This window comes from Micropterus salmoides, unplaced genomic scaffold (assembly GCF_014851395.1).
Source record: "Micropterus salmoides isolate LMB-PRFRI ecotype aquatic unplaced genomic scaffold, ASM1485139v1 Ms_hic_scaffold_6, whole genome shotgun sequence".
In the NCBI taxonomy this organism is placed as follows: Eukaryota; Metazoa; Chordata; class Actinopteri; order Centrarchiformes; family Centrarchidae; genus Micropterus; species Micropterus salmoides.
Window position 1 is genome coordinate 5,933,125 of NW_024044348.1, and position 26,974 is coordinate 5,960,098.

Here is a 26,974-nt window from a genome sequence, read left to right on the forward strand (position 1 = left end):
TGAATAAGCAAATTCACCTCATGCTAAGATGAGTTGGCTTGTAAATTGTAAAAAAAAAAACAAAAAAAAAACAAACTTTCATAATGTTCCTTTTCCTCCAAAGCAAACATAGTTTCAGTTATCAGCCAATTATCAGCCAGTTATCAGCAAATAAGGAATTCAATAAGAAATTCTATGTGCATCAAATTTTATTCATGTAATCTACAAATGTTTTGTGATCTGTCTTGACAGATTATTAAAATTTACCACCAGCATGCAAACACGTTTCAGTGTTGATTAAAAACGTTTTTAAAATCTTAAATAAACGTCAACGAACAAGCTGTAAAATGGAGATTTGAATTCTCGAGGTGTACCTGAAGGCACCATTAACCAGACCCACAATAGAACTGGGTTAATAAAACACACACACACACACAGGTTAAGGAACATGGTCTTATGAAAACATATGATATTTATAAAGAAAATCATCAAATAAAAATATATTCATTTAATTCCCATACAGTTCTTCAACGTATCACATTGCTCATGTTCTTTGCGTTCAATGAAGACTTTCCAAAGCAAATTATATTTTTCGTTTATCAGTGAACATTATTTTACAAGCAGCGCCGCCCTCAGGACACCAGTGTAATCACAACAACACAGTGAAATCGGCCACTGTGCTGTAATTTGTTCAGTTCATGCATGAACATTATCTGCAAATATTTAATTAGTCAAAGCACATTTTCATATAAAGAAGCAGAATAGTCATTTGAATTTTCTAAAAATATTACCATTAGAGCAATTTACACTCTTCAGTCTCTCCTAATATTACATTATTACAGTTTCACTCACTCACAGTTCTTTAAACACAATAGCAATGTCAGGCACCTGGAAGAAGGTTGAAATATTACCAAAAGTGGGACTTGTCAAAACTTCAAATTTCATTTTAATGCAAGAAAAAGGACTCGATTCTTTACAGAAAAATGAACTCAGGAGTCTCCACTCAGCTACTGAAAGCAGGGCCTCGTTCTTCATACGTGGACAACTAAACTTTCTGGATTAGAAAGTTGACAATTTGACACGAGTCTGGATTTTTTTTGTTGATGTTGTTCTTCGAAGCGTGTCTACAAATAAACTCGAACCGTTGTCATAACCCCAAACAACATTAAGTCATTTCCAAAAACAAAATGGTTGCTTTCTTAGATTTATAATGAAAGAGTGTTGATTTTAAATGAGAACATGCAGGTTATTGGGAAACCACTTTTGATGCAATTACCACAATTTAATTTTCATAATGAAGAGTTACCTAAAGTCTACTTATATATGAAAAAAACTAATTTAAAATAAATAAGTTTTAAAAACAAAACAAAAACAAAAACAAACCAAAGACTTTGAGGCACTTTCAGCAAAAAGATATAAAAAAAATTCGGACTAATTTCTGACCAAATTCAATGATAACATGTTTTACAGAGTGGAAACATTGTGGAGCACAATTTAGGAAATAAATGATGCAAAAACACATAAAATGCAAATACACATAAAAAAAACTTGCGTCCATTAATCTATTGCCCCAGTGCATGCTGGGAGGGTATCCCACCTCATGTAACTGCTATCACGTGATCAGAACTAAGCCAATAATATGAATGCTGATCACAGTTTCAACTATTTTACCTTTATTTCAAAATATAAAGTGCACGGTTATTCAAGATAACTTCATCTAGGAACCACATTAGCTGGATGAGCATAAAAAACAGGATTATTTCAGCCCCATAACAGAATGTTAGCCTGAATTGGTTAAGCCACATTTGAAGACCAGGGCCCTGATCTTTCTTCATGTTAAACTTTGATGGTAATCCCTGACTTGATATTTCAGCAGGACTAAGGCAGAAGAGGCGACGGGTGAAGCCGGACTTGTCTGGACATCGTCACTGCTCCTCTGCAAGCAGCGATCTGAAGTTCTTCAGCTCTCTGATGCTTGTGGAAATTCTGTGGGACATTTCACAAAGAGACAGTTATCCCCGGGGGAGAGAGGGGGAGTGTACACAGTAACTGAATTCTAGTTTTGACTCAAATATACTCTAACTCCAGTTTTTCTCAAGGCTCGGTTTTTTGGTTAATGTCCAGATTAAATGAGGGTTTCACTGAGAGTTGGTGTAAAATCCACCATGATTGAGTTTCAAGTTTCAACAATCTATAGAGTTTTGCATGGATATCTGGTAAGAACAAGTGAGGCAGCGTATGGTAGGAAAAAATCCCTGCAACTGAACTAAAAGAAGAATTAAAACTAAAAAAATAATTAATACAACTCCATAGATGCGTGTTCTATAATGAAAAAAAAAAATTTTCAAATTCAAAAATACATCCAAAAGAAACTCTTAACGTTAGCCACAATGCTTCACTGCTAACCCGGCTATAAGGAACCACTGAAACAAGGAGGAGGGTGAAACGGTCAGTTTGAAGACCATCTTTATGGAAATGAAGAAATCTGAGAACTTAAGGATGAGATTAAAAAAAAAAAGAGACTTGACAAAGCTAAAGAACGCATAATGAGCGGCTACAAGCAGGTCATGCTATAAACCATTAAACTCACAATTACAGATCAACAGGGATCGATCGGGGGATCTACTCCATAGCCAAGGGATCAGAGATGAGATCAGGCTGTAACGTGGTGTCATACAAGAAGTTTCAAATTATTTTGGTTCAGGTTACTTAAAGACCAGGTCATCGTCTTGCTCGAGTCGACGCAATCCACACATTTCGTTGTTTGCATCGATTAACAGACTTTAGTCGTCTCAAAAATAGTTTTTTTCCTGCTTTATTTGACAGTGACAGTAGAGTAGCGCTCTACAAGGTGAGCTACTGTTAATGGAAATGAGTCTGAATTTCCTGTAAGAAGAAAAATGTCCTGGAGGGCAAACACATGAAGGGTTTCTGCCCGCACCATTTCAGAAAATGACATAACATGACATAACATTTAACATTTATTGCCATAAACAATTACTTAGTTAATGAGTTACGTTTCAAGAACACACTCACCTGAGGAACATGTACAAATCATTTTCAGTTACCAAGTGCTTTGTATTTTTGTTTATCTGTGAGCAGCTGCTCTGAGTTTATTTTAAAATAACAAACGTTATTTCACAGATGGTGCAAATTATCATATGATGCCGACAGAGTCTCTCACCTTCCAAAGGCATTGAGCAGAGAGACGACCTCCTGTCGGCTGAGCTGGAAACCGGGTCGCTGGTGGCTAGACGTGGGCAGAGCTTCAATCTGTCGCTCTGAAAACAAAATCTTTAATGACGTTCCTAATCCCTGAGTCTGATAAGGAGAGAGAGACACAGAGATCAAAACACATACTGGTTTGACTGCATAACATTTACCCACAGTTTATACCATTTCCCACATTAATATAACAAAATGTTCTCAAGCCCTCCTGACTCGCCTGCAGTTTCCCCCACAGGCGGCATTTAAAGCAGCCGACACAGTCCATGATCCTGGAGATGTTGAGGAAGGCCAGTCGGATGTCCTCCTGGCGTTAACACAGCAGAAGGAAACATGTCATTTTGGTGGCCAAAGAAATGTTTTAAAACTATAACTATAACAAAGAACACCAGAGTCACTTTATCCCTTTCTTAATCAGTTTTAATATTTTATCGATTCACTGCAACCTCATTTAATATTTAAATAAAAGGTTTCCACAAAACCTGTGAACTCCCTCTAAATGCTTCCTGGTAATAAATATCCAGGCAATAAAGACTCTTAAATCGCACCTTTGGAATTATTGGTTCAAAAACACTTCATTGATATAAATTCGGAAACTGGACAGAATATTTCTGAGAGCAATGTAAGTATTTGGGAGGAGGTTGAGAAGTCACATTGTTTTTAGTTTCGGGACCAACTTCAGATGAGTGGTGATGGCGCAGTGGACAAGATGGATGCCTTTGGTGTGAGAGACCCGGGTTCAACTCCCCACTGTGACAAATCCACCGCTGTGTCCTTCAACGGCGTGCGGCCTAAACAGCGTCAAGCGTCAGCTAAATGAATAAATGTAAACCACGGACTGTATAAAACTAGGGTGAGTAGATATATTTAATTAGAGGCTGAACTCTTCTTTACTTAATTAACTTTCTCTTGTAACAAAAGAAGAGTCTAGTTTTCAATTAACGTAAAACTTTAATTAAAATCTTTGTCCCAATTAGACTCCTGTCCCTCTTACTGGCCTGGTGTAGCCACACGTTTTGACAATTAAACGCAGGACTCAATTAGACGCCTGGTCTCGTTTTTTAGTATATAGTAGTTCCATAGATGTTAAAAAACCTCCTAAAAGCCCAACGGGTCACTAGCTTGTGCTATTTCTAAGCTGCTTAGATTGCACGTACAAATATAAAAGTTTAAACTTATGTCAATATGGACATGCTACACATCACAGTCATAAAGTCTGAATATGTGTCCATTCCTTGATTATTTATATTACTTTAGTCCGTAAGGGTCCACTGATCAAAATAAAAATGAATCCAAGTTGAAATAATTAAGGTAATCTTCACCTTTCATCCTTTCTAAGGTAGGCTGCCAGTATTTTGATACGGATTTCTCTCTCTCTCCCTCTGTGCATGAGGTCGATTCGCTCTCTCTCTGAGCTGGAGCAATTGGATGATTCATAATTTATATGTCATTAGATAGCCTAGTTTTTATTAAGTAATATTCATACTGGTATTTAAATGAACAATTTGATAGTAGACTATTTCCTCTCTTTGCTGAGCAAGAGTTTTGTGGAAAAGGAATTAAAGTCCTGTCCCATACGGACGCCTGTCCCAAACAGGCTGGGTCAGTGATTAAAGGAAATAAAAGCCAGGGCTATTAATTGAAGTTGTATGGTATATGAGCTTAAACAGCCCTTGCTTGATAAATTCAGTAGTATTCTCTTTGAATACGAAGTCATCAGTCTGTTCACGACTTTCAATCTACGGCTTCCAGGTTCAAAAGGGTTATAAATGGTTGCTGACCTTCAGTTTGGCCGCTTCGATTTCATCCCCAGCAAACAGTGACGTCTCATCAAAGTGCAGAGGGAAAGATCTGGAAGAGTGTGCAGGAAAGTCACCACAAACTGCCAGGTTATGCAATAAATATGACAGCAGCACAAGAAACTACACTGATGAGAAGTTAATAAATGTTAATGTCACTGGGTGCAATCTATATGTTGCTCCCACCACTAGCACCTTTATAAAATGAACAGCTTCAATGCGTCCCTGTGGAACGGTGTATTAGGGGGATGAATCCTGTTCCTCCACAAGATATTCCCTCATTTATATATTCCACCTTAATTTAATCAATTTTGAGTTAAACATTTATTTTGCAAGAGAGACAAAAAAAGAGAAAGAAACACAAACATAGCCAGACATAACAAAAGAACATAGAGCGGTTTACATAATATCATTAGGTGTCATGGGGATGTCAGTTGAAAGCATTGTCTTACTCATTGATCCACAATCTTCCATAGTTGTGAAACTGGGCTGGGCTCTGGTGACTTTAAAGCCGTAGCATTTTATTCACATAATTTTCAAATCCAGCAAACTGTTCAGTGAGCCATGGTGCACAGAGGCATCTGCATTTGATTCTGTTTCTACACTCTTTTATTTAGGTTTTTCCTTTTTAATTTAAAATTGCACACAAAAGAACATTATAGAGCAGAATGAATACTGATGTAGAACTCTAGACTAAAATAAACTGATAAAAAAAAGGGACTATATTAAATCCAGAGCTACTGGGAACCTGATAACAGCTCTGTTCTAGGCTCAGTATCGGGCCTCAGACTGACCTGGCCAGCTGCAGGATGTGCAGCAGCAGCTCTTTGTGTTTCTGGTCCTCCTCAGGTCGGCCGGTGTACAGATGGAAAGAAGGCTGCTGGAAGAACGGCAGAGCTTTGGCCAGCGCTCGCAGCTCTATCAGGTACAGGAAGTAGAGGTTGCGGAGCCTCTTGGGGCCCTCTCCGGCCGTCAGCTCCGAGTCAAAACGCTGTCTGAACTCCGACACGTTGTGACCCCACTTGCTCTGAAACAGGCTGTCTAAAAAGGGGTAAACAGAGAGGGAAGGTTAGGAGTAAATAACAACATAGACTCTGTTTGTACTGGATAAAGACAGGACAGTTCATTAAAGGAAAAGATATTTTTTATGAGAGTTAGATGAGAGGATTCATACCAGTGTGATATTTGTACGCTAACTATGAAGGTACCGCCAGAATGATAGGCAGAATGTTAATTGACCTAAACTGGAGACATTTAATAAAAATAAACTTTATTTAGGCCTTTGATAGTAGAGACAGGTCTTTATTAGAGTATCTAATGTTTAAACAAGGCAACTCCCTGTTTTCTGATCGGTTCTCCTGTGACTACTGTTTGCTGCAACTATTTTATATTAAAAGCCTCCCACTTGTTCAGCGTGGCGTAATCCTTTCTCTTCACTGGAATTTTTAAATGTTATTGTGTAAGTATTGAATGCCATTAACGGTGCTTTAAACATTGTGAAAGAGCCGCAAAGTAGACGCAATCATGACTCAGTCTGTCAGTCAGTAAGGAGTATTTCAGTTGAGCTAATATAGTACAGGTCATTTTATTCTTCATTATTTTCCCAGCTATTATTTGAGATTAGTCTGTTATTTTTTTAAGTATTGACAGTATAAATTACATACATTCAGTCCTGTTTCTGTCTTGCTGCTGACTTTAACAAAAAGGGGATGGAGAATAAATGACCGAATGAGTCCGTGAGGGTTTGTGCAAGTGTTGGAGTGTCTCACCATCCAAGAGGTATCTGGCGCTCAGGTGTATGTTGATGCTGGAATGGAGGCCGGAGATGAGCCGGTAGAAAGCTCTCTTCTCTACACACTGGCCTGAGAGAGACAGAGACACGAGCAGAGGGGGTAGACCAAGAAGTGGACAAAAAAAAAACAACGCAGCATTTCCCTGTGCCAAACATCTTCAGGTGAAACGCCAGCTTACCTTCCAGCCAGCTGTAGAAGGTCTTTGCTGTAAGAACAAATAAATAAAATAAACCCAACATTGTTGTTTTCAGAGACCCGGTAAGAATTCTCATTCCTAATGAGGTGAATCGTGGTGTGATGTGACAGCAGAGGCCGCTTACCTTCACTTCCTGAGCCGATGTGGAACGCGTCGGGAATTATTGGTCGCTTGATAGTATATGGTCTGTGAGGGGGAAGGAAAGAGAGAGAGTAAAACTTACTCAAGTACTGTACAATTTTGAGTTACTTTTACTTTCCTTGAGTTTTTCCATTGTATGCAGCTTTATACCTCTACTCTACTACATCTCAGAGGCAAATATTTTACTTTTAACTGCACTACAGTCTGACCACCGGTACTTCAGTTACTAGTTCTTTTTCAGATTACAACTTTTCATACCCAGTGAATGTCCAGTGTTAGAATTTGAGTGTTAGTGATAATCTTCCTCCTTCTTCAGCCAAATAAACTATGGACTATTGGACTAGCTGGAAAATTCTTCGTCACAAAGCTGAAAACGGGGCTGGAAAGTTCACTTTTAAAGAAGCGACACTCCAACATTTGATGATCTTATAGAATACGATGCGTTGATGTAGATTAAACTACCCATCAATGTATATAAAGTAGTTAAAATGAGCTCAACCTCCAACATTTACATCAGTAAAATGGAACATAAACGTTAAAGCAGCAGTAATATTAATCCAGAAACATCAGATTCCTACTGCACTAGGTACTTTTATTTCTATTACCTTAACTTCATTTACTGATAATCTTACACACTTTTACTAAAGTAAGGTGTGGCATGAGTACTTTCACTTAAATAAAGGATCTGAATACATCTTCCACCTCTGCTTCATTTATCAGTTTCCTATAAATCCTAATGACTGGTGATCCCCGAACTCACTAGCATCACCAGCAGGTTGACATTTGTGTTTCAAAGTGAATATCTCAAGTATTGGATGGACATTCATGTTCCCCTCAGGATGAATTGTAATAACTTTGGTAATCCTCTGATATATCATCTAGCCTCACTGTCAGGTCACATTTGAGCATGTTAGCGTGCTGACGTTAAGATTTTAATTGTGTTTTGGGATGGAGTTCTTTATGTAAAATACAAAATCTAAAGAGAGTGTTCTCCACTAATCTGAGCTGCAATTGTGTTTACTTGAAGCAGTTCTCCTCATAGATGCTGTTCCAGATCTGCCAGGCCTCTGGTCCTTTGTAGCCCGTGAAGCGCTCCGGGTTCAGCAGCAGGTCGACATACTGGGAGTCTGGTGACTGCTCGTCTGAGACACAGCAACATTTTAGTCAGCTGTAAGTCTAACATCTTGTTGTCAGCAGTAAGTGCAATCCAAACCAGGGAAAACAAAAAGTAAAAAGGTGGAGGAATATGTGAAGCATGTAGGGAGTCTGCTTTGTTCAGAATATGAGATTTACACACTAGCAGACACCTGTGTAGCGTTATAATAATACATAAGGTTGAATAGCAATAAACTTGTTAAGAAATCCAGTACAAAAGGAATTTGTGTTTCATTATATTACCTAAAAATTATATATTCATTCCTTTAATCCCGTTCCCTAAAGTCACTAAACATTTTTTACACTCTCACTTATGTTTTCCTAAAAATGATAAATACTTAACATCATAAGCTGCATTTTATCTTCACATTCTCTAAAATGTATGTATTATTTCCATTTATAGTCACAGAAATGTGTATTTTATCATCATAAAATCCATATTCTTTCAATTATGTCCCCTAGTAATTTCATATACTTGTCATCATGTTCCTTAAAAATATTCCTTACATTATGTTCTCTAAATATGTTTGCCATTATTATGTCCCTAGAATAAAAAACTTATGGGAATAGATAAATGTGTCAATCAGCAGGTCTGTGTCAAAACATTTGTTTGTATCTATACTTTTATATCCGGGATATGGTAAAGTGTACTACAGCGTTAGTAATCAAAATACATGAATGTTTGCTTTTGCGGTTTGTTCAGTCGGTCATGTGATCAACTAATTGATTAAATTGTACCGTCAACCACACAGAAGCGCTCTGCCTCGTCATCGTGTTTGCTCCAGTTGAGCAGAGCCTCTCTGGTCTCGTCACTGTAAAATGAAAACGGAGAGAGTCTGTCAACCTCTACATATTATGTTACACACGAACTTTATGTGTAACCCTGTATTTTCACGAGTATCAACGCATGTATTGTCTGTAATGTCTGCTCAGTGATCTTCTGTTCTCTTGATTGACAGCACTCACCTTAAAGAGACATCTACAGCGCCGAGATGCTCCGCCTGCTCACAGTCACCTAGCTGTTTGTTTGCTTCTGCTGAATACTGAACACACACACACACACAAATAAAATCATTATTTACTCTTAACTGTAATTTGAGCAAAATAATGAATCTGAAAGCTGCACCGAGTGAAAGAAGAAAGAGTTCAAGAGCCTGATTCATTGTTCTTTACACACTATGGTATAATAAACTAAACTCCTGATGTGATGTATTCAAAGGACTGTTGAACACCTTTTAAGAATCATTTCAATGATACCAAGTACTTTTTACAATCCTAAAATTTGCAATTCTTCAATCCCAAAACACTATTACAGCCCAAAATCAAGTGAAATACAATTCTTAGGAATTGTTTCTTGTTACAATCCCCAAAGTTAAACTTTTTCAGAATCCCAAAAATGAGTTAAAAGCACCGCAAAACCCGTATATATAACAATTAATATAGCATCTCCCAAATTATCATTTGTTGTAACACCTAAACTTTGCTAGAGTGCCTCTAAATTATGCAATTTGTTACTTGCTCAAATGTAATTTTATAAAGGTGTTTCTTATAAATGTTTGTAATCCCTTCACTTTTTTCATAAAGCCCTTTAATCCTATTAATACATTTATTTGTTAATTAGCCCAAAATGTTTTATGTGCGTTGTTGTTTTTTTTTTTTTTTACAATCCCAATTCTTTGTTATATTTCCTTCTCCTGTAAATCCATAAAGTTTGCATAGCAACCCAACATTTGCTGTTACAGTCTCATTATGTGTTATTGCTGAGCAGGTTTACACATACAAGGAATATGTTTTGGTATTTTGGTGCATAAAAATAAATATAGTGGGTAGAAAATATAAGAAAGATAAAGCAAGTACTGCAGATCAAGAATCGTAAATATAAATTATAAAACTGACAATAAGATATAAAAGAATAATAAAGTATGTTTGTTTGGGTGTTACTTAAATTACTTTTTATTTTCATTACCGCATCCCCAAATCAACAGTTCCCCCAGCTCATGGTTTAAACATCTGGAGATTTAGCTGCTAATGGGTACTATAAAAAAAAAAAACGTTGTACAAACACACACAACACAGTTATTTTAAATGAAACCAGATCTCAGAGAGAGTAAACACGGGCAGTTCATTCAAGGACCTGTCTGACTGATGGACCCCAGACTGCCAGTTCGCTTAAGCCGATCCTGACTGACTCACCTTGTTGTGCGAGGGCGATCGGATCCCCTCCGGCACCTCGTTCTGTGTACAGACAAGAGTTTTAGTCAGTCTGGTGTGAATGACAAAGGTGACTGGTTTGTTTACAGCAGGTAGAAGAGAGGGGGAACTCACAGGAGAGCAGGGCTTCACAGCACAGTCCTTCAGACCGCAGTGACTGCTGGCCTCCCAGAACGGACACGGCTTATTCAGGTTCACCTGCAGAGGATCAAGTCCCAACACAAGTCCAGTTAATCTGTGTGTGTGTGTGTGTGTGTGGGCTTGTTTTACTATATTAAAACGGGGAGCCCACAAGTTTAAAGGCTCGCGTGTTCATCAGTTCACCTTACCTTGTAGAACCTGAAATAGTCAGACTCCAGAAGAGTTTGAAGTTTGGGGAAAAGATGCTCATTGTTAAAGCCATCGATGGTTTCCACATCACAAGTACAGTCATCGAGGTCACCTGTGACCTGAATGAGACGGGGGGGAAAAAAACACAAACAACAGATTAAAAACTGGGTCTGGGGTGGTGGCGCAGTGGATAAGACACATGCCTTTGGTGTGAGAGACCAATGTGTCCCTGAGCAAGACACTTAACCCCTAGTTGCTCCAGAGGCGTGCGACCTCTGACACGTATAGCAATTGTAAGTCGCTTTGGATAAAAGCGTCAGCTAAATGAATAAATGTAAATGATTATCACCTGATTTGTAGAAAATAAGATAAATTAACTCCCTCTTTGTTAGGAGTGCACTGAATTATTGGAAGTGGTTAAAAGTAACTTTTACTCAAGTTAAATTTTAGGTACAACTTTTAGGTACTTGTACTTGTACTCCACTACATTTCAGTGGGAAATATTGTGCTTTTTTTTTTTTTACTGCTGACAGCTTTAATTACTGGTTACTTTTCAAATTAAGATTTTGCATTAAAACACTACCTGTCAACATGATAATGGAAGGTTTGTGGCCCGGGACCCCCACTGACACTGACTCTCATACTGTAAATTTATTTTTTCTACAATGTATTGCCCTAACTGTACTTTAAACAACAACCTCATTGTACATCTTATTTATTATTCTTTTATCTTTTGATATCTTATTGTCACTTTTATATTAATCATTACTTGACCTGCAGTACTGTCTCTATCTTTAGCTTTCTTATATTTTTCTACCTACTATGGTGAATATTAAACACCAAAGTACATTTCTTATAAAGGAATCCAGTAAAGCTGATTCTGATTCTGTATTAAAGGACATTAAAGACCTTGTGTGTTAACAAAATAACTCTCTATACCAACAGATTTGGCGTGTTACATGTTCATTTTCACCTCTCATGTTCACCTATGATGTTTGATGATTTGTCTGCATTACATGAGTGTTCATCATCGCTCTGCTCTAGCTGGTTTCTTATCTGACAGACCAGACACCTATTGTAAAAGTAGGAATCCTCCAATTTTGACATAAATCCTGACACTACAACTACTACATAGAAATAAAAAGCACGTATGACATATATGCGTGTTTGACATTTAACACATGGTGCTCCAGCAGGTGGATGTCACAGCACACAGGTGTTGCCTATTGAAGATTGGCAGGCAGGATATTGAATTTGCTGTATAAAACTAAAGATTAGGGTTTGTTATTATTATCATTATTATATAGTATTTATGTCACGTACTGTGAGTCGCTCACCTGACAGAAACAGCTGCTGTCTGCAGATCCGGACACCTGGAGGAGGAGCAGCAGGAAGACCACCAGCTTCATAGCGACCTCTACAAAATACACCACACTCTGTATGTATGTTTGTATGTATGTATGTAAGAGCAGAGCTTCACCTCCTTATTAACAGGACACGCTGGGTGGAGGCAGTTCTGATGCGAAGTTTTGCTTCCTGATATTTACTTCCTGTCATTTCAAGCCTGCTACGTGCGATACGTGACAAATTGATCAGCAGCTTTAATCTTGATACCGTAATCACGTCGATCCTCCTGGTGTGTGTTCACATTTAAACAGGCGAATCCCAGAAGTCTGTAGCCTAATTAGGCTTTTAAACTGAAGTGTATTTTCTTCCTGTTCGCTCACAAAACAATCCGACGGAAACCTCCAGCATGTCCAAAATAAATCCTACTAGACTGCAGCAGTAAACGTCAATGGACTATAACATAAATACCTACAAAGAAAAAAATAAAAACAAATATATTTAGAATTTAATATTAGGCTGTGGATATTTTGTACAAGCAAACGTTTTCCACACTGAAATATCAAATTATTTTACTACAGGATAATGTCAGTAGGCCTATTTTCATTAAATGTTTTTTTTAAATCTGTAAACCTTTTTATATACAGTCTATGCTGTAACCGTGCTGATAACCGTACAGCTGTACAGTTAATTTAAATGTTCATGTGCTTGTGGGTGTTCAGTTTAAAATCTATATAATGTAATTCCAAAAGTCAGACACACGGTGGAGCAAAACGATACTAATTAAAAATTTAAAGGGACAGCCCGCACATTTCACACTAGTAAGTGAGTAAAACTGTAATATTATGTGTAATCTGCCAGATAATATAACTGTGTGATCAGTCAAGAGTTTATTAAAATACAAAAAATAAAATAAAACATGAATACAGTGGTGTGACTAAATCTAATCTAACAAATAAAAAAGTGTTAGTGTTTTTTATAATACATAAAACGTTTTTAGTTTTCATCATTTTGTTTATGTGCATTGTTTGGCTTCGTTTTTATATACTTGCATGGGCTTAAAGTTGCAGGGCATTCCTTTTGCCTGAGCATTTAAGGCAAGGCTAGTTTATTTTTATAGCATATTTCAACAACAAAGCAATTCAAAGTGCTTTACATAAAACATGAACGCTACAGGGAAATATAACAATGCATTTAAATTCAATTTTTTAAAAGAATTACATAAAAAACAAGATAAAACAGCAGAGTTAAAGTTACAGTGCAGTTTATTAATCAAAAGCCTTAGATTTGATTAAATAAAAGTCAGCAGCAAGTCTTCAGCCTTGATTTAAAAGAACTTACAGTTACAGCAAAATTGTATTATTGGATTTTTGGAGTTTGTTCCAGATATATGGTACATAAAAACTGAACGGATGTGAATGTGAAAGATTTTAAGAAATAATTTCAAACATTACCTATATTACACAGTAAATGTACAGAAATGCAGGTACAAAATATCCATTATCTACACAGCATATAGTATTATATCTGCTGTGTAGTGGAGAGAGTATATAGAGGACTAAAATAAAAGAAATTAGAATTATTTGCATAGTTTCAATACACAGGTTTTTTAAAACCTGTGTAACTGTCTAACACAAATCTACCTAAACTGTGCATCCAGTATACTCTCATATTCACCTGTAGAATAAAGCAACCAGTTACCTTATTATTTCAGCATATATATATTTAGTAATCTGTTACTACAGATAGTTTAATGTTTACCTTGTAAACACTTTACCTTGTCAAGCTTGTTTTTTGTTAGCTGCATGTATGCATATTTCTGTGTATGTACATTGAGAGCAACGTAAAACTGAACTCAAATTCCTTTCATGTGAATGCATACATGGCCAGTAAAACTGATCCAGATTCTAGTTTTAATGTTGTTGGAGTTGTTTCTGGAGTTTTATCTGATTCATGATCTAAAAAGTCAACTTTTCATGAGGAAAACAGAAAAACAGCCCTCTTTTCAGCTTCAGTGTATTTTTCAGCTTTTGCAAGGGTGAATTTTAAATTGTTTATTTATCTTAAGAATGGGAGAAGTTTATCCGCCCATAAAGAAACACTTTATCCTTCAGTTTATCAGAAACTTTTAAATTCAACATCATCAAATTTGGAGATGAATTGTTTTAACTGGACAGGAAGGGTATGGACATTTTTAATCTGTAAAGTAACCATCAGACAAATAGAAAAGAGTAAAACAGTTGCCTCTAATATGAAGTGAAAGTAAAGTACAAGTACCTTGAATTTGTAGGCCTACTCAGGTACAGTTGAGCTACTTGAGTAAATGTACTAGGCCTAGTTACATTTCACCAGTGAGTAGCTTTAGTGGAGTGAAACCATATATTGTAATGTTTCTCTCTGAAATGTATTGGAAGCATAAAGGTGTAAAGTGTAATATCCACATCTGATAGATGATAGATATTTATTAGTCCTTTTCTGAAATTCATAGTGTGTCATACAGCAAACATCAGACCAACAACATCAACAAACCAACAACCAGACAGCTGTTTTACAAACACAAACACCCCCCTAGTGCTTTACAAGTTATACTAAGGAGCAGCTCTGCTTAACACAGTGTACTGTTTAAACATTCTGCTCCATCCCTGTTGGGATGTGGACTTTATTTACTGTGGAAACGCTTCTTTTCTTGAATTTTCTTGCAATTACATCGCTGGTCTCCCCCCCTCTCCTGCCTCCCTCTGTGTCGGCTGGCCGCGACTCGCTCTCTCTCTCTCTATTTTGGTGCTTCCTCGCGCTGCCAAGCCCCTGACGTAATGCTCCGCTGTTAATGATTAGCATGTGGAAAAGAGCAGCGCGAGCCTCTCTGGGCCAAGGCGGCCGTAACGCTGCCGGAAGTTACACGATCCTGCCTTCAAAATAAGTTTTGTTTGGAGATTGGAACACCGCAATAAACACCAAAATAGTGAGAGTAAGTGCGTGTATTTTGTTTTGTTTTAAAAATATATATAGTGCACTGTTAAAAAAAATAAAAATAAAAACATGATAAGCAGATGTATAGCATGTCTGTTTGACCATCATTGTCTTTATTTTATCTAAAGTTCAATCTTTAACTTAGAAATTTTATGTCTGACATTGTAATTTTAAAAAACAAATTTAAAGAATTTTCTTCATACAGTTTTTGGCAGAGGTGGGACCAAGTCACAAACAAGTCTCAAGACTTAGCACTCAACTCCCAAGTCAAGTCCAAAGTTGAGACAAGCAGGTCCGAGTCAAGTCTCAAGTCAACATCGACACGTTCCAAGTCAAGTCCCAAGTCCTAAACTTTGAGTTTCGAGTCCTAAACAAGTCATAATGTGCTCTTCACCAAATTTAATACCATTTCATGCTTTTAACAATAGTTAAAAATGCAAAAAAAAATGTATTGATTAAAGCGTTAAACTGTACAGAAAAAAGGTAGAGGCACAGTTTCACAAATTTCTTGTTACCAAATTGCTCATTTGCATATCAAGGTATACGGAATACAAATAATAACAGAAAGTAGTCAAGAAGAAAATATAACAAACATACTAAACTAAAAATCTAAATCTAAAATCTAAATATAAAGCGGTGTGGATATGTACAGTATTTTACAGTATTAACAGAAATGTCTTGATAAATAGTAGTAGTGATTTAGAAAGTAATAGTAATAATGATTACTGGTAGGGTTGACATAGAATAGATAGAACTATTAATAAAAATCAGTGTGGATATATACAGTATTTTAAAGTATTACCAGAAATCTAACTATAAATAGTAGTAGTGAATTAGAAAGTAATAGTAAAATAGTACTAGTAGGGTTGACATGGAATGGATAGAACTATAAAATATAATTATAAATCAGTGTGGATCATATACTAAGGTGTGGATATGTACAGTATTTTACTTATTAACAGAAATGTTATGATAAATAGTAGTAGTAAATTTGAAAGTAATAGTAATAACGATTGCTGGTATGGTTGACATGGAATGGCTATAAGCAGTATTTTACAATAATATATATTACAAGCTATGTGATGATATATGTCTTTTTTTTTTTTTAAATTGCATTGTTGTGGGAGTTGCTCAGCAAAAAAAAAGCAATAATCTAGTAATAACTTAGCTCTACAATTCTCTGTGGGAAATGATCGGGCTCCGCCGCACTGCAGTTCTTTATTTTGAAAGCTTAAACCGGAAGTCACGCACTATATTCCGTCTAGCTTGACCGTGCTGCTGTTAGACCAGAGCCGCCGAGCAGCCCGTCTGCTGGGGAGAGTCAGAGGAAAAGTTAGTCAAGATGGCAAATCCCGCAGACCCGGAGTGAAGGGGCACCGCTCCCCCAGAAAAACCAGAGCCTGTCGCCCGTCCTGAGACAAACCCAACGATGCAAACTGCGCCAGGAGGTGAGAACCGTTAAGCTCGGTTACACTTTCACGTTAACTAAACGTTTGACAATTCAAATATTCAAACTGAAGTTTCTATCTTTTTTTGTTAGTTAGTTAGTTCGTTTGTTTGCTCTCGTTGTTTTTTTTTTTTTTTTGTCCCTTTCGGCTTAAATGTGTTAACTTATCCTAGAAAGAATCACAGCCTAAGTTAACCTTAACCTGCCTTCACATTGAAATTTGCGTTAATGGCAACGGTTAACGTTACATCGCTGGGAATCCATCGCCGTTAATGTCAGTTAACGTTAGTCAACGTTAGTCGTTATCGCCAACTTTACTAACGTTAGCTAACTTAAGTGAAAGTCACATCTGTTACACAACTCTTTCACGGGGAAGTTCTGGATAGATAAGGAAAAAAGGGATAAAGGCATATAAGTTTAGATATACGGCTATATTTACTCGTTTTTCTTTGTACAAACTGCTCACGCACACAGATATCCGCCAACGGACATTCCCTGTGTGCTGATGAAGCAAAGTGACAGTTTTAGACAGCGGCTAACGCTCAGCCGGAGTCTGCTCCTAGCTTACTCTTCGGTGTTCATTCGGCAAAAACTCGCCACTACAACCTATCCTCTGCTTAAAATACAGGTTTATAAGCCTAACCTGTCATTAAATAAACGGAGGGAAGTCGCTGCTAACGTCTCTGCAGCACATAGCCCTGCCAGCGGCCGCCGTCGGTAACCCGGCGTCCTTCCTTTGGAAAATTCTGGGATGCAGCGCCAGAACTACCGACAGCTGTATTTTTAGGAATGGGTGGATACCAAGAAACGAAAATTATTTATTCTTGTCTCGGCGGTGAATGCCACAAGCCTATGCACATAGGCGACGGGGAGGAGGCGACCAATAAATGCATGTATGAGTTTTTGAAGGCTGTTTTTTTTTTTATTTATTATTTATTTTTTGTTCGTATTGCAGCAGCAGCACAAAGTCTGCAGAGCTGAAGCAACAGGGAGACTGTCGCATTCTTCTCTAGTGCACTGTAAAAGTCATTGCATATTTATGAAAGAGAGGGAGAGACGTGTACAAAGCGAGCACAGAGAGCATTGTCTGTTAAATGTGTGTTTTTTTTTCTTCTCCTTCTCCCCCCTCCTAACTTCTAACATCCTCTTGCAGGCTTAAGAGGGATTCCCTGAAGAAAAAATGCCAGTGAGGCTGAAGCTGATGTGACACAGAGTGTACTGGAAGAAAGCTGACTCATCAAAATATCAATCCCTCTGGGAGCGAGTAAGCAGCACAGAGCAGCTCATATCACCTAATGCCTAGCTAGAAGAGCACCTCATCCCCCCCCCACACACACACATACTCTAACAGAGATTATCAGACAGGAGAAGACGGTGCAGAAACCCCTCCAGCAGGAATATATTCAGCACCGGCTGCAGGCGAAACAAATTTTAGCACCAGAAAGCCTAACAGAGACTGCTGTCCCAGCTGGCGACAACGCTAAGAATGGCATCACAGTGCTTCAGCTGATCCTCCCCAGCTGACTGACCTCCCTGCTTACAGAAACATCACCAGTCAGCTGAAAAGACCACCGCCATCCTCCATCAGTTTTACCCAAACCAACAGTTTAAAGTCTGGGAGAGGTCGCTCTCTGTGAGTTGCTCCCCGTACCTCTCAGCCCAGCCCGGCACCACCACAACCAGTCGCCCTCCACCCCGTCTCGCAGACCATGATGTTTCGCGATCAGGTGGGCGTGCTTGCCAGCTGGTTCAAGGGGTGGAACGAGTGTGAGCAGACGGTGGCTCTGCTGTCCTTGCTGAAGAGGGTGAGCCGGACCCAGGCCCGCTTCCTGCAGCTCTGTCTGGAGCACTCCCTCGCCGAGTGCACCGAACTGCAGGTCCTGGAGGGAGAGGCCAACAACCCAGGTAGGACAACCTGCTGCTCAGACACTGTCACCTGCTACGTCGTCCACTGAGACATGATGGTGATGCATTTCAGGCAGTGGTTCATTTGTTTCTCAGAGTTCATTTTCTCCGACAACCTCATTCTGCTCTTGTTACAGTTACACCTCAGATAAAATAAGCACTTAATTTAGTGCATTTTAACTTGCATCAGTTGTTACAAAAGAGGACAGAGTTGTTTTTCCCCTCTCTTGTCAATAATACGTCTTCTACACTTGAAGGTTTTATGATATTTGATACAGTAGCTAGTGTCATGTGATTTCTGCTTCAGGCTGCAAAGAGACACACAGTGGTCCAATTCACAAATCTAACTCATTATTATTGTCCACTCATTTAAAAATTCTAAGTATATTCATGTTTTCCCAAAGGCGCTGTAGTCCCTGACCCTGGAAAAACTAACAGGAAAACCCATACGGGCACCACACAAGCATTAGAAGTAATTTCCTGTCCAAAACTTTTCTGCAGATGCATCAAGACTAATAAATAGCTGAATCATTGATGTTACGAGACAAACCGTTGCCAGTCAGTAAGTGATTGTTGAAGGAGGTTGGGGTCATGTATAGTGTTAGCTCAGCTGGCACCGTGGCTGACTGGAGATGTCAGTCAGTCAGTGAGGGTGCCAGCCTATAGCGCTGTAGCTCTCTCAGGGTTGGTATCGCGCCAAAGCACCCAAGGGGGGTTCTGGGTGGGTTTTTGTTGCATCAGACTGCAGCGTGGCCATGGAAACAAAAACCCTGGCAACCAACTTGGCTCATGGAAAAATAGAGAGACGTTCTCCTGCTGCTGCCGCCGCTGCTGCGACAGGGAGCAGTCTGTGTGTACCTATGGCAAAATCTGCATGCAGTAACGCATCTGACGGCTTACGCTAGGGTTGACATAATGGCCCTGCCCTGCAGTGACACACACATTACATAGAGTTTCCATCAGAGTTTACAATGGGCAGTGGCTGCAGTTAATAAAGCCTTGTCTGTGTTATTATTTAATATGAGGCTGCAGACATCAAAGCACACTATATGAAGTTTCCTCTGTCGACCGCTCCCAAAGTCAGGCTGGTTAATGCTGTCGGAGATCAAAGCAGATCGATGACATGGGGAGGCGGTGGGGGTGGGGGGGTTAAGTCTTCTTACAACTCAACAACAGTGTTTTTTTGTAGGATTGCACTATATTGCCAAACTGTGATATTGGGATATTGAACAATATATTGCAATAACGATATTAATTTAAATTTTCTTAAATATATGTATAAACACAAGCTGATGGGGCCTGTTTCTGATACGTTTCCTGCTTTGATCTCCGTTGTTTTGTTGTCTCCCTGAGCCACACATCTTCTTACTTTTGTCTAGAGGTGCTCCAATCAGTATTTTTTTTTTTGGCCGATCACCGATTGCTGAAAGCAGTATCGGCCGATATCGATCACTGATCGCTGGGTCTATTTGAAGCCTTTTATTTGTCATGTAGCATTATACAATATACTGTATATTTATTTAATTAGCCCTAAAACAATGTATTAAAATTAACAGATGATAAAGTATCATGAAATGACAACTGTTTATTTTTTTGCCAGGAAACATGGGCAACAAATTCCGCTCTGTCTTAGACTTAAATCAGAGCAGCCTTTTCCTGGTTACTGTGAACATCTTATAGCTTAACAAATATAGCTTTCTTGTGGAATAAACTACAAAAATAAAACAAACAGCATCTTTATAAATTTCCTTCAACTATAAAATCTGCAACAAAAAATGCTGTAGCCAAAATATTTAGGAGATGAAGGAGCATAGGCGTCCTGAGTCGATGATAAACTCTGAAGTAGCCGCTTTTTGGGGGCTTTAGGGGGTAGAGAGAGGGAGAGGGGGCTACAGAGAGGAGTCATAACTAATAAATAAAAGTACAATGATAATTCCATATTATACTGTTAATATTACCTATAGTTACTATATTCATTATAATTTCATATGGTTTACAGGCTATAGGCCTTATATCATTTCAGTGGGTTGTTTTTATTTATTTACTCCTTGTGCAAGTAGCACAGTCTATATCTTATACATAGGCCTACTGCCACCGGCTTTACCAGAGGAGAGAGTATTTGATTTTATAAAGGTTTAAAGATACGGGAGACTTACAGGGAAACATTTAAATGGGAGGATACCGGGTGAGAATGGAAAAATATGGGAGAACATTTGGCAAAAGAAGAAAGTAAAATAGATGAATAACCACAACGACTGACAAGGAAGTGGAACTGTTACTTCACATGGGAGTACAAAGATACAGTGGCGGCGGAAAACAGAGTGGGAGTCGTCGCAAAGTAAATACAGCGACATGCACAGTAGGCTAACTGCTAAGAGTTATTTACAAAGTACGTATATTTTAATAAAAATACCGAAAAACCAGAACTCTGTCAGTAGCAGTGTTTTGCTTTGCATGACTGACTTGCAAGACCGAATCAGAAAGCCAAATGTAAGTGTCTGTGTCATTGTTTTATAAAGTTCTCTGTTTTTGCCCACCGGGTCTGCAGCGTTTTCAAAGAAAACATATTCTGGTTCGCCGTTTTTAAAGAGGTGGTATTCTGCTCATTTTCAGGTCAAAATCCTATTTATGGGTTGTACCAGAACAGGTTTACATGGTTGCATTTTCAAAAAACACCATATTTTTTGTCATACTGCACATTGCTGCAGCTCCTCTTTTCACCCTGTGTTGAAGGCTTCGTTTTAGCTATGGAGTGATACATCTTGTCTCTAAATGATCTTTGTTGGGAGTTGCACATGCTCAGTTCCTAGTTAAGGACTACTAGCCAATCAGAAGCAGAGAAGGGCGGGTCAGCGAAAAGACGGTAAACAGCTTCGATTCAGCTGTAGGCTACATGTTGCCGACCAGCTTGGCAACATGGACTGGAGCAAGAGTTTCAGAGTGGTGAGTTATTAATCTGTAACAAAAGTGTCTTTCATCCATAAAGTTTTTAACTGAGCTCTGTCTCTACATCACAGTAACAACTTTATGTCCAATGACTGCCTGGAGGGTAGATAGTGTTTGGAAGGGAGAGGAGAGCTTTGTGCTGCAGAGTGTTTTTCCACCGGTGTTTTTGAGGACTAGCCGCTCAGCGAGCATTATGACACGTATTTGCATTGTGACGTCACAAGAAAGGGAAGTAAAAGCTGGACTACAAACGAGCTGTTTTCACGCAGTTCAGAGCAGAGTTTTCTGTGGGAGATGGGAACTCCCTTTGGGCTGGACTTAGTACATGCACAAAAAAGATATAAACTCAATAAAGGAGAGGGGAAAAAGCCAACAACCATAATACCACCTCTTTAATCTGGGAGGTCGAAACCTAGCAAAAGCTCTCCGTTTTATAACGAAAACGGAGAGAGAGGGGGGCAGTCAGCTGATTAAGTGCATGGCGCCTCTCTTTGCATCAGGAAACTCGCACTGAAGGATCAGTCTCTCTCCCTGAGTGTCTAGACTGTGAAACTCTGATTGCGGGCAGCGTGTGTGTGAGATGAGCATGACCGCGACAGTTTCACATGATCGCTCCTGCTTGTTGCTCCGCTTGTCTGATTGCTGCTCAGCTCTCATTGTAAATTATTAACTGGGCGCATCAATCGCTTCCTGACTGAAAAGGACTTTGGTGCTAGCTAGCTTTGAAAACTGCTTGGACGTGTAATGAAACCATTTTAGCTGCCGTTGAAAATTTGTCTGGCGAGTATTGCATCATTTGATCGGCTTTTCTTATCGGCCTTTTTAGCGACCACCAATCAAACTAGTTGAAGCCATTATCGGCCGATTACAATCGGTGCACCCTTTTGTCCTTTCTTTTCTTTCACTCCTCTGAATCCCTTCGCTTTATTTATTTATTTATTTTTTCTCTCTATCTTCACTCGTACGCTGTTGAAGTATGCACACACATCATCATTAAATAGCCATTTAAGACAGGCTCTTAATAGAACACAACTACGTCGCAAAGCTACGGATGCATCTCTACACAAAATAAAGGGAATATTGCATTTTCTGTGACATTGTTTTAGAATACAGTGCATCATGTGTTTGTGAAAGAGACACTATCTTATGATCTTTGTCGTGACACTTTAGTCACAGTCGTATTTCACTCTGTTCTATGGGAATCGGGATTTCCCAGCTAGCAAGACTCTGTTCACTGTCCACGTGGAAATGAAACATGAAAGAAATCCGCCTGTGGGTAGAATAGGTTAGTTCTGGCTTTTTGTGTTAAATATGTAAGTTAAAGAATAATGTAACTTGTAGCTGTGTTTGGTATTTGGTGAATAACACAATATATTTTTACACTTAACAGTTTGGGTGGCTGTAAATATGAAGCCATGCTTTCATGACATAAGTCAAATAGTGTAGAATGAGGGGCACATTTGTTTTAATTTACATTTAAGTACTTTATTTAACACTAGCATCGTGGCTTTTGGAAAATTCAATGTATTGGAGACAGCTCAAAGAAATATGAACACATTAGCAAACATTTATGCAGCAGTTATTAGGCCTGAATTATGCTAGTGCTTCTTTTTCATTTTGCTGTGCACTTAGCACTTAAGTTTTTACCTACTTTTTTACCTAACTTTACTTACTATAAATCATGTTTGCTGTAGCCAGAATTTCCCCAAACAAACAACTCAGAATACCCTACCCCTAACCCTACATTTATATATTTAGTATTAAATTAGTATTTTAAGTCCTAACTTTTCTTGTTAATGCTTTAATCTGATCAATTCATTTAAAGTCATAATCACAGCAAGAGCATACATGTTAACACACCTGGATTTCCTTTCAATCTTTCCATTTGTCGAACTTATCCTCCTAACTGCAGATGCCAAAGGTAATGATGCACTTACAAACTACACAATATAGTGCAGTGGCATGTGGAAAACCAGCTTATTCAAGAAATTGCTTTGTTCATAAACAAAGCAAATTGCTTTGTTTATTAACAAAGAGCTTCTAATAATTGAGATAATGGTGTCATAAAATTCCCCCGCGATCCTGTACGCAGGATAAGCGGTTGACGATGGATGGATGGGTGTCATAAAATGCAGCTGTTTTACCTTTTCATCATGCTGCTCATCATTCAGACATGGTCACATCTGTCTGGTAATGAGCCCTGTTGCTTAAAGTATTAAAGTAAAATGCACACATCAACTGTAGGGGTGGGAATCTCTGGGCATGATTCGATTTGATTATGATTCAGAGCTGCGAAGTGATTATAAAACGATTATCGATGCATCTTGATACATAATTTGTTTCTTTGCTATATCTCTGGATAATTACTAAGCATTGCATTTGAGGATTAAAGTCCAAAAGAAACATCTCCTAATTGACTTAAAAGGACTAGTTTGCATGACTAATTTACTTCACTAAACTCAGCTCCACGGTCCCTCATTTCTTTAACAACTAGTTGTCAGACTCAGAAAACAATTATCAGGATGTACAGTATGTATACAGGACAGAGCTGTACACCAGTTTAGTTTATGCTTGTACCTGATGTTCTCAACCCTTGGTCAGGTAAGTTAGTAATGACATACAGCTGAGCTAATTAATATTACCTTGTTACTAATTTAGCTAACGTTGCATAACAGCCCAAACACGTGCTGTACAGGGGAGATGTCAGCTAGCGCTAACTGCCTTAACTTTTCCAGAAGTTGGGGAAACAACAGACTTTTATTAACGGACACACTGTGACCTACACTGCACGTTTACTACCAGACTGAAACTAATAGTTTTCTCCGCCAACTTTCACCATCATGTTCTGCCGCTCGCTCTCTCTGTCGCTCGGCTTCACTCTCAGGATTTACAGTGAGCTGCCAAGCGTCGAGTGTCACCATGCTCGCACAGTGTGCGAGTTAAAATCATTAGTTGCGCATTGATATTAATGATTGTGTGACATTTATGTAGAGTGGTTATTCATTCTGCAGCGGTGGTGTGCCGAATACGCGAGTTCCGCCTTTTGCGTTCTGTCAACATTCCGTAATCAACTAACATTTAAATAATTGATTTTTTGACATTTGTTGATCGAGTCAGAATCTTCCACACCCGCATCGCGATGCATCTAAGAATCAATTTTTTTCTCCCACCCCTAGTCAACTGGCAATACTGTAATGATAAAATGACATGGTGATGGCAAAACCTTTTCTGTCCTACTTTTTAGACAAGTGCTTTCAGAACTGGAAACAAATGCAGAGCTCTGAGGAATATGTGTGTGCACGTTTCCCTATTTTCAACAATCACAGCTGTGTAATTTCAAATATTCTGTGCAACAAGCTCTCTCCCAGGGGAATTATACTAAAGGAGGTTTTAATTAGCTTCTACCTTCTTTACCTCTAGATTAAATTTTGGGCCACGCCCTTGAGTTTTCTTCCACCTGTGTCAGCTTGTGGTCGCTTCCCGTGCGCTGATTCAGCTCAGTAAGGTGGAATCTGCAGACCTGTTTCGGCGCTGTAGCCTTAACATCAGGACACATGCTGCTGAAAAGGTTGTCTCGTTACACGATCCCTCTGGTATGTTGTGGTAACTTGTTTGAGTGCTTGTGGGCCACAGTAAGGTGATCTTGTATTGATTATGGAGCATTTGCCAGTTAATTTATTTCTTACCGCAGCTATGCAATGTAACTATTTAAAAATCTCCTTAGTATCATGACCGTATGCTCAGTCAGTTTAAGAACAAAACCACAAAATCATGCCCTTTTATGCAAAATGATTAGTCTACTAACTGATTAGTGGAGTGAAGTGCAGTATGCTTTGGGGCTGTTGCAGAAATGAGACCTGCAGGCTGTTCAAGGGTTAACATGCAGCTGGAAGTCTTGGCCTGAGTGGAAAAGCGCAACTATTTGGAAAGCGGTGTACAAATGAATGGAATCCTCAGTGACCTACTTCTCTGAGCACTGAGAGGCTGCCTTGTTTTGGGACTCGGCGACTGATGCGACTTTATTTGCGACTGGAGCAATGCAATTGTAGTCAATGGGGTCACTATCACACTGAGAGACAGGCAGCGTTGCATCACACAGGATTTATTTTTATTGTAGTTTTTCATGTTATTTTTAGATTGCCATTATTTCCTTCACTCCTTTGTGTAATTTTGAAACTAATGTGCATTTATAAGCAATTCTGTCTGTACTCGCCAGTCCAGATGTGTAAACGCAGCATTTACTGAGTTTTCAGTTCAGATCTACTCTAAGTCAACAAGGGAGACGCCATCCATGCTCATTCCTACCAAGTTTGTCTGTTTTTGATGGAGAAACCACAGATTGAAAGTTTAAATCATGGTTTTCTTCTGTGATTTTGACGGTAGTAATCCGTAGTCTGCAGCATTTCAGTTGTGGTTATTAGGAATGTAACTTCCTGTTTTTCCTCCCCCCTGAAGGAGAACAAAACTTCTTTTAAGACAATCCCAAGAGGGACAATATCGATCATGTTGAGAGGACATGAACAGCGAGCAGAGAGCTGTCTGAAGGACGACACACACACAGGGTTTAGGGTTAGTGTAATGGGTGGGGTTAGGACGGGACAGTGGGCCTGGTGTTCTGAATGACTAACTTCATTTTCATGTGGTGTGGTGTCCTGCTGACCTGGCCTGCATGGCTGTTTGAGCTGTAAGGAGTTCAGGCAGGGATTTGATATGTTCAAGCAGCTGTGTTGAACAAGTGAAGGTGACAGAAGTAGACGTCTGTATTTGGGATGAGGGACAGTCACAGTGTTTCATTGAGAATTCATCCATTTCAGCGTGTTAATCCCGAAATTCCTTCGCTTTGGTCTCCATTTTTGTTGCGTCAAAGCTTTTGGTAAATCACAAGTGATTTAAAGAGTGTGTAAACCAGAAAATCAATGTACAGCACAATTAAGTTTGCAACAACTACACTCACAACATGTGAAAGGCTATCTTAGTGTTTTATTTATGTTGTGCCAGAGAAATATATCTGCTTTTCTAAGAAAGTTCTGCCAGATATCAAGGAGATCAAATTTAAATGTTTTCATAAACTGTTGTGTTAAATTCTCTGGTTATTGTTTTTCCACTTGGATGTTTCACTCTGCAGAATGATGTACTGTGTGTACGCGAGTTTGACACTAGAAGGCTGTTTTCACGTTCATCTGCTGAAGGGGGGAAGTTTCTCTGTGATCACCACCTCCGTTCAAAAAGTTCGAGATGATTTTGTGACATTGCAGCTACTTTTAAAGCCAAACGTTGGTCCAATATGCAATTTAAACAAGTGTACATACACTGACCGTGGACTTTCAGTGAAGTAGGAAACGTTTTGTGTCTAGAAGTTAACGTTTGAAATGAGCTACATTTGCAACCTCATAGATTCTGGATTTTTCAGTGAAGGTTAACTTTTTTGCTGGGAAATTATGCATTATTAAGATTTTTATTCCAAGCAGAGTATTTTAATATGTCTTGAAAGATGTCTTTCAGTAATTCGATAAAAAGCAAAACAGACAACCTG

General features: G+C 38.7%; 2 protein-coding genes across 2 annotated transcripts in view; one reads left to right on the forward strand and one right to left on the reverse strand.

Moving 5' to 3' along the window:
• Positions 1-170: 170 nt before the first annotated feature.
• ero1a (endoplasmic reticulum oxidoreductase 1 alpha) lies at positions 171-12,523 on the reverse strand. Its single transcript, XM_038701968.1, has 15 exons — positions 12,167-12,523; positions 10,829-10,948; positions 10,614-10,697; positions 10,482-10,523; positions 9,255-9,331; positions 9,027-9,100; positions 8,155-8,275; positions 7,117-7,178; positions 6,975-7,001; positions 6,773-6,865; positions 5,798-6,044; positions 4,986-5,055; positions 3,425-3,511; positions 3,164-3,300; positions 171-1,965 (listed from the first exon to the last, which is right to left on the reverse strand). The coding sequence occupies exons 1-15, from the start codon at positions 12,236-12,238 to the stop codon at positions 1,905-1,907; spliced, it is 1,374 nt and encodes a 457-aa protein (XP_038557896.1). The 5' UTR covers positions 12,239-12,523; the 3' UTR covers positions 171-1,904.
• A 3,903-nt stretch (positions 12,524-16,426) lies between these two features.
• The window catches only part of samd4a (sterile alpha motif domain containing 4A), a 64,132-nt gene continuing 53,584 nt past the window's right edge, over positions 16,427-26,974 (forward strand). Inside the window, 2 exon segments of the mRNA XM_038700675.1 lie at positions 16,427-16,591; positions 17,744-18,495. Coding sequence (XP_038556603.1) covers positions 18,300-18,495 — 196 coding nt within the window. The 5' untranslated portion in view covers positions 16,427-16,591; positions 17,744-18,299.

What these genes read in the sequence shown, in the direction of transcription:
- ero1a (XM_038701968.1), bottom strand. Translation starts at nt 12,238, where the DNA reads ATGAAGCTGGTGGTCTTCCTGCTGCTCCTCCTCCAGGTGTCCGGATCT. An exon ending in ACAGCAGCTGTTTCTGTCAG is followed by an intron (nt 10,949 to 12,166) that starts GTGAGCGACTCA and finishes CGTCTCATTCAG; the next exon opens with GTCACAGGTGACCTCGATGA. An exon ending in CGCCAGATACCTCTTGGATG is followed by an intron (nt 6,045 to 6,772) that starts GTGAGACACTCC and finishes ACCCCTTTTTAG; the next exon opens with ACAGCCTGTTTCAGAGCAAG.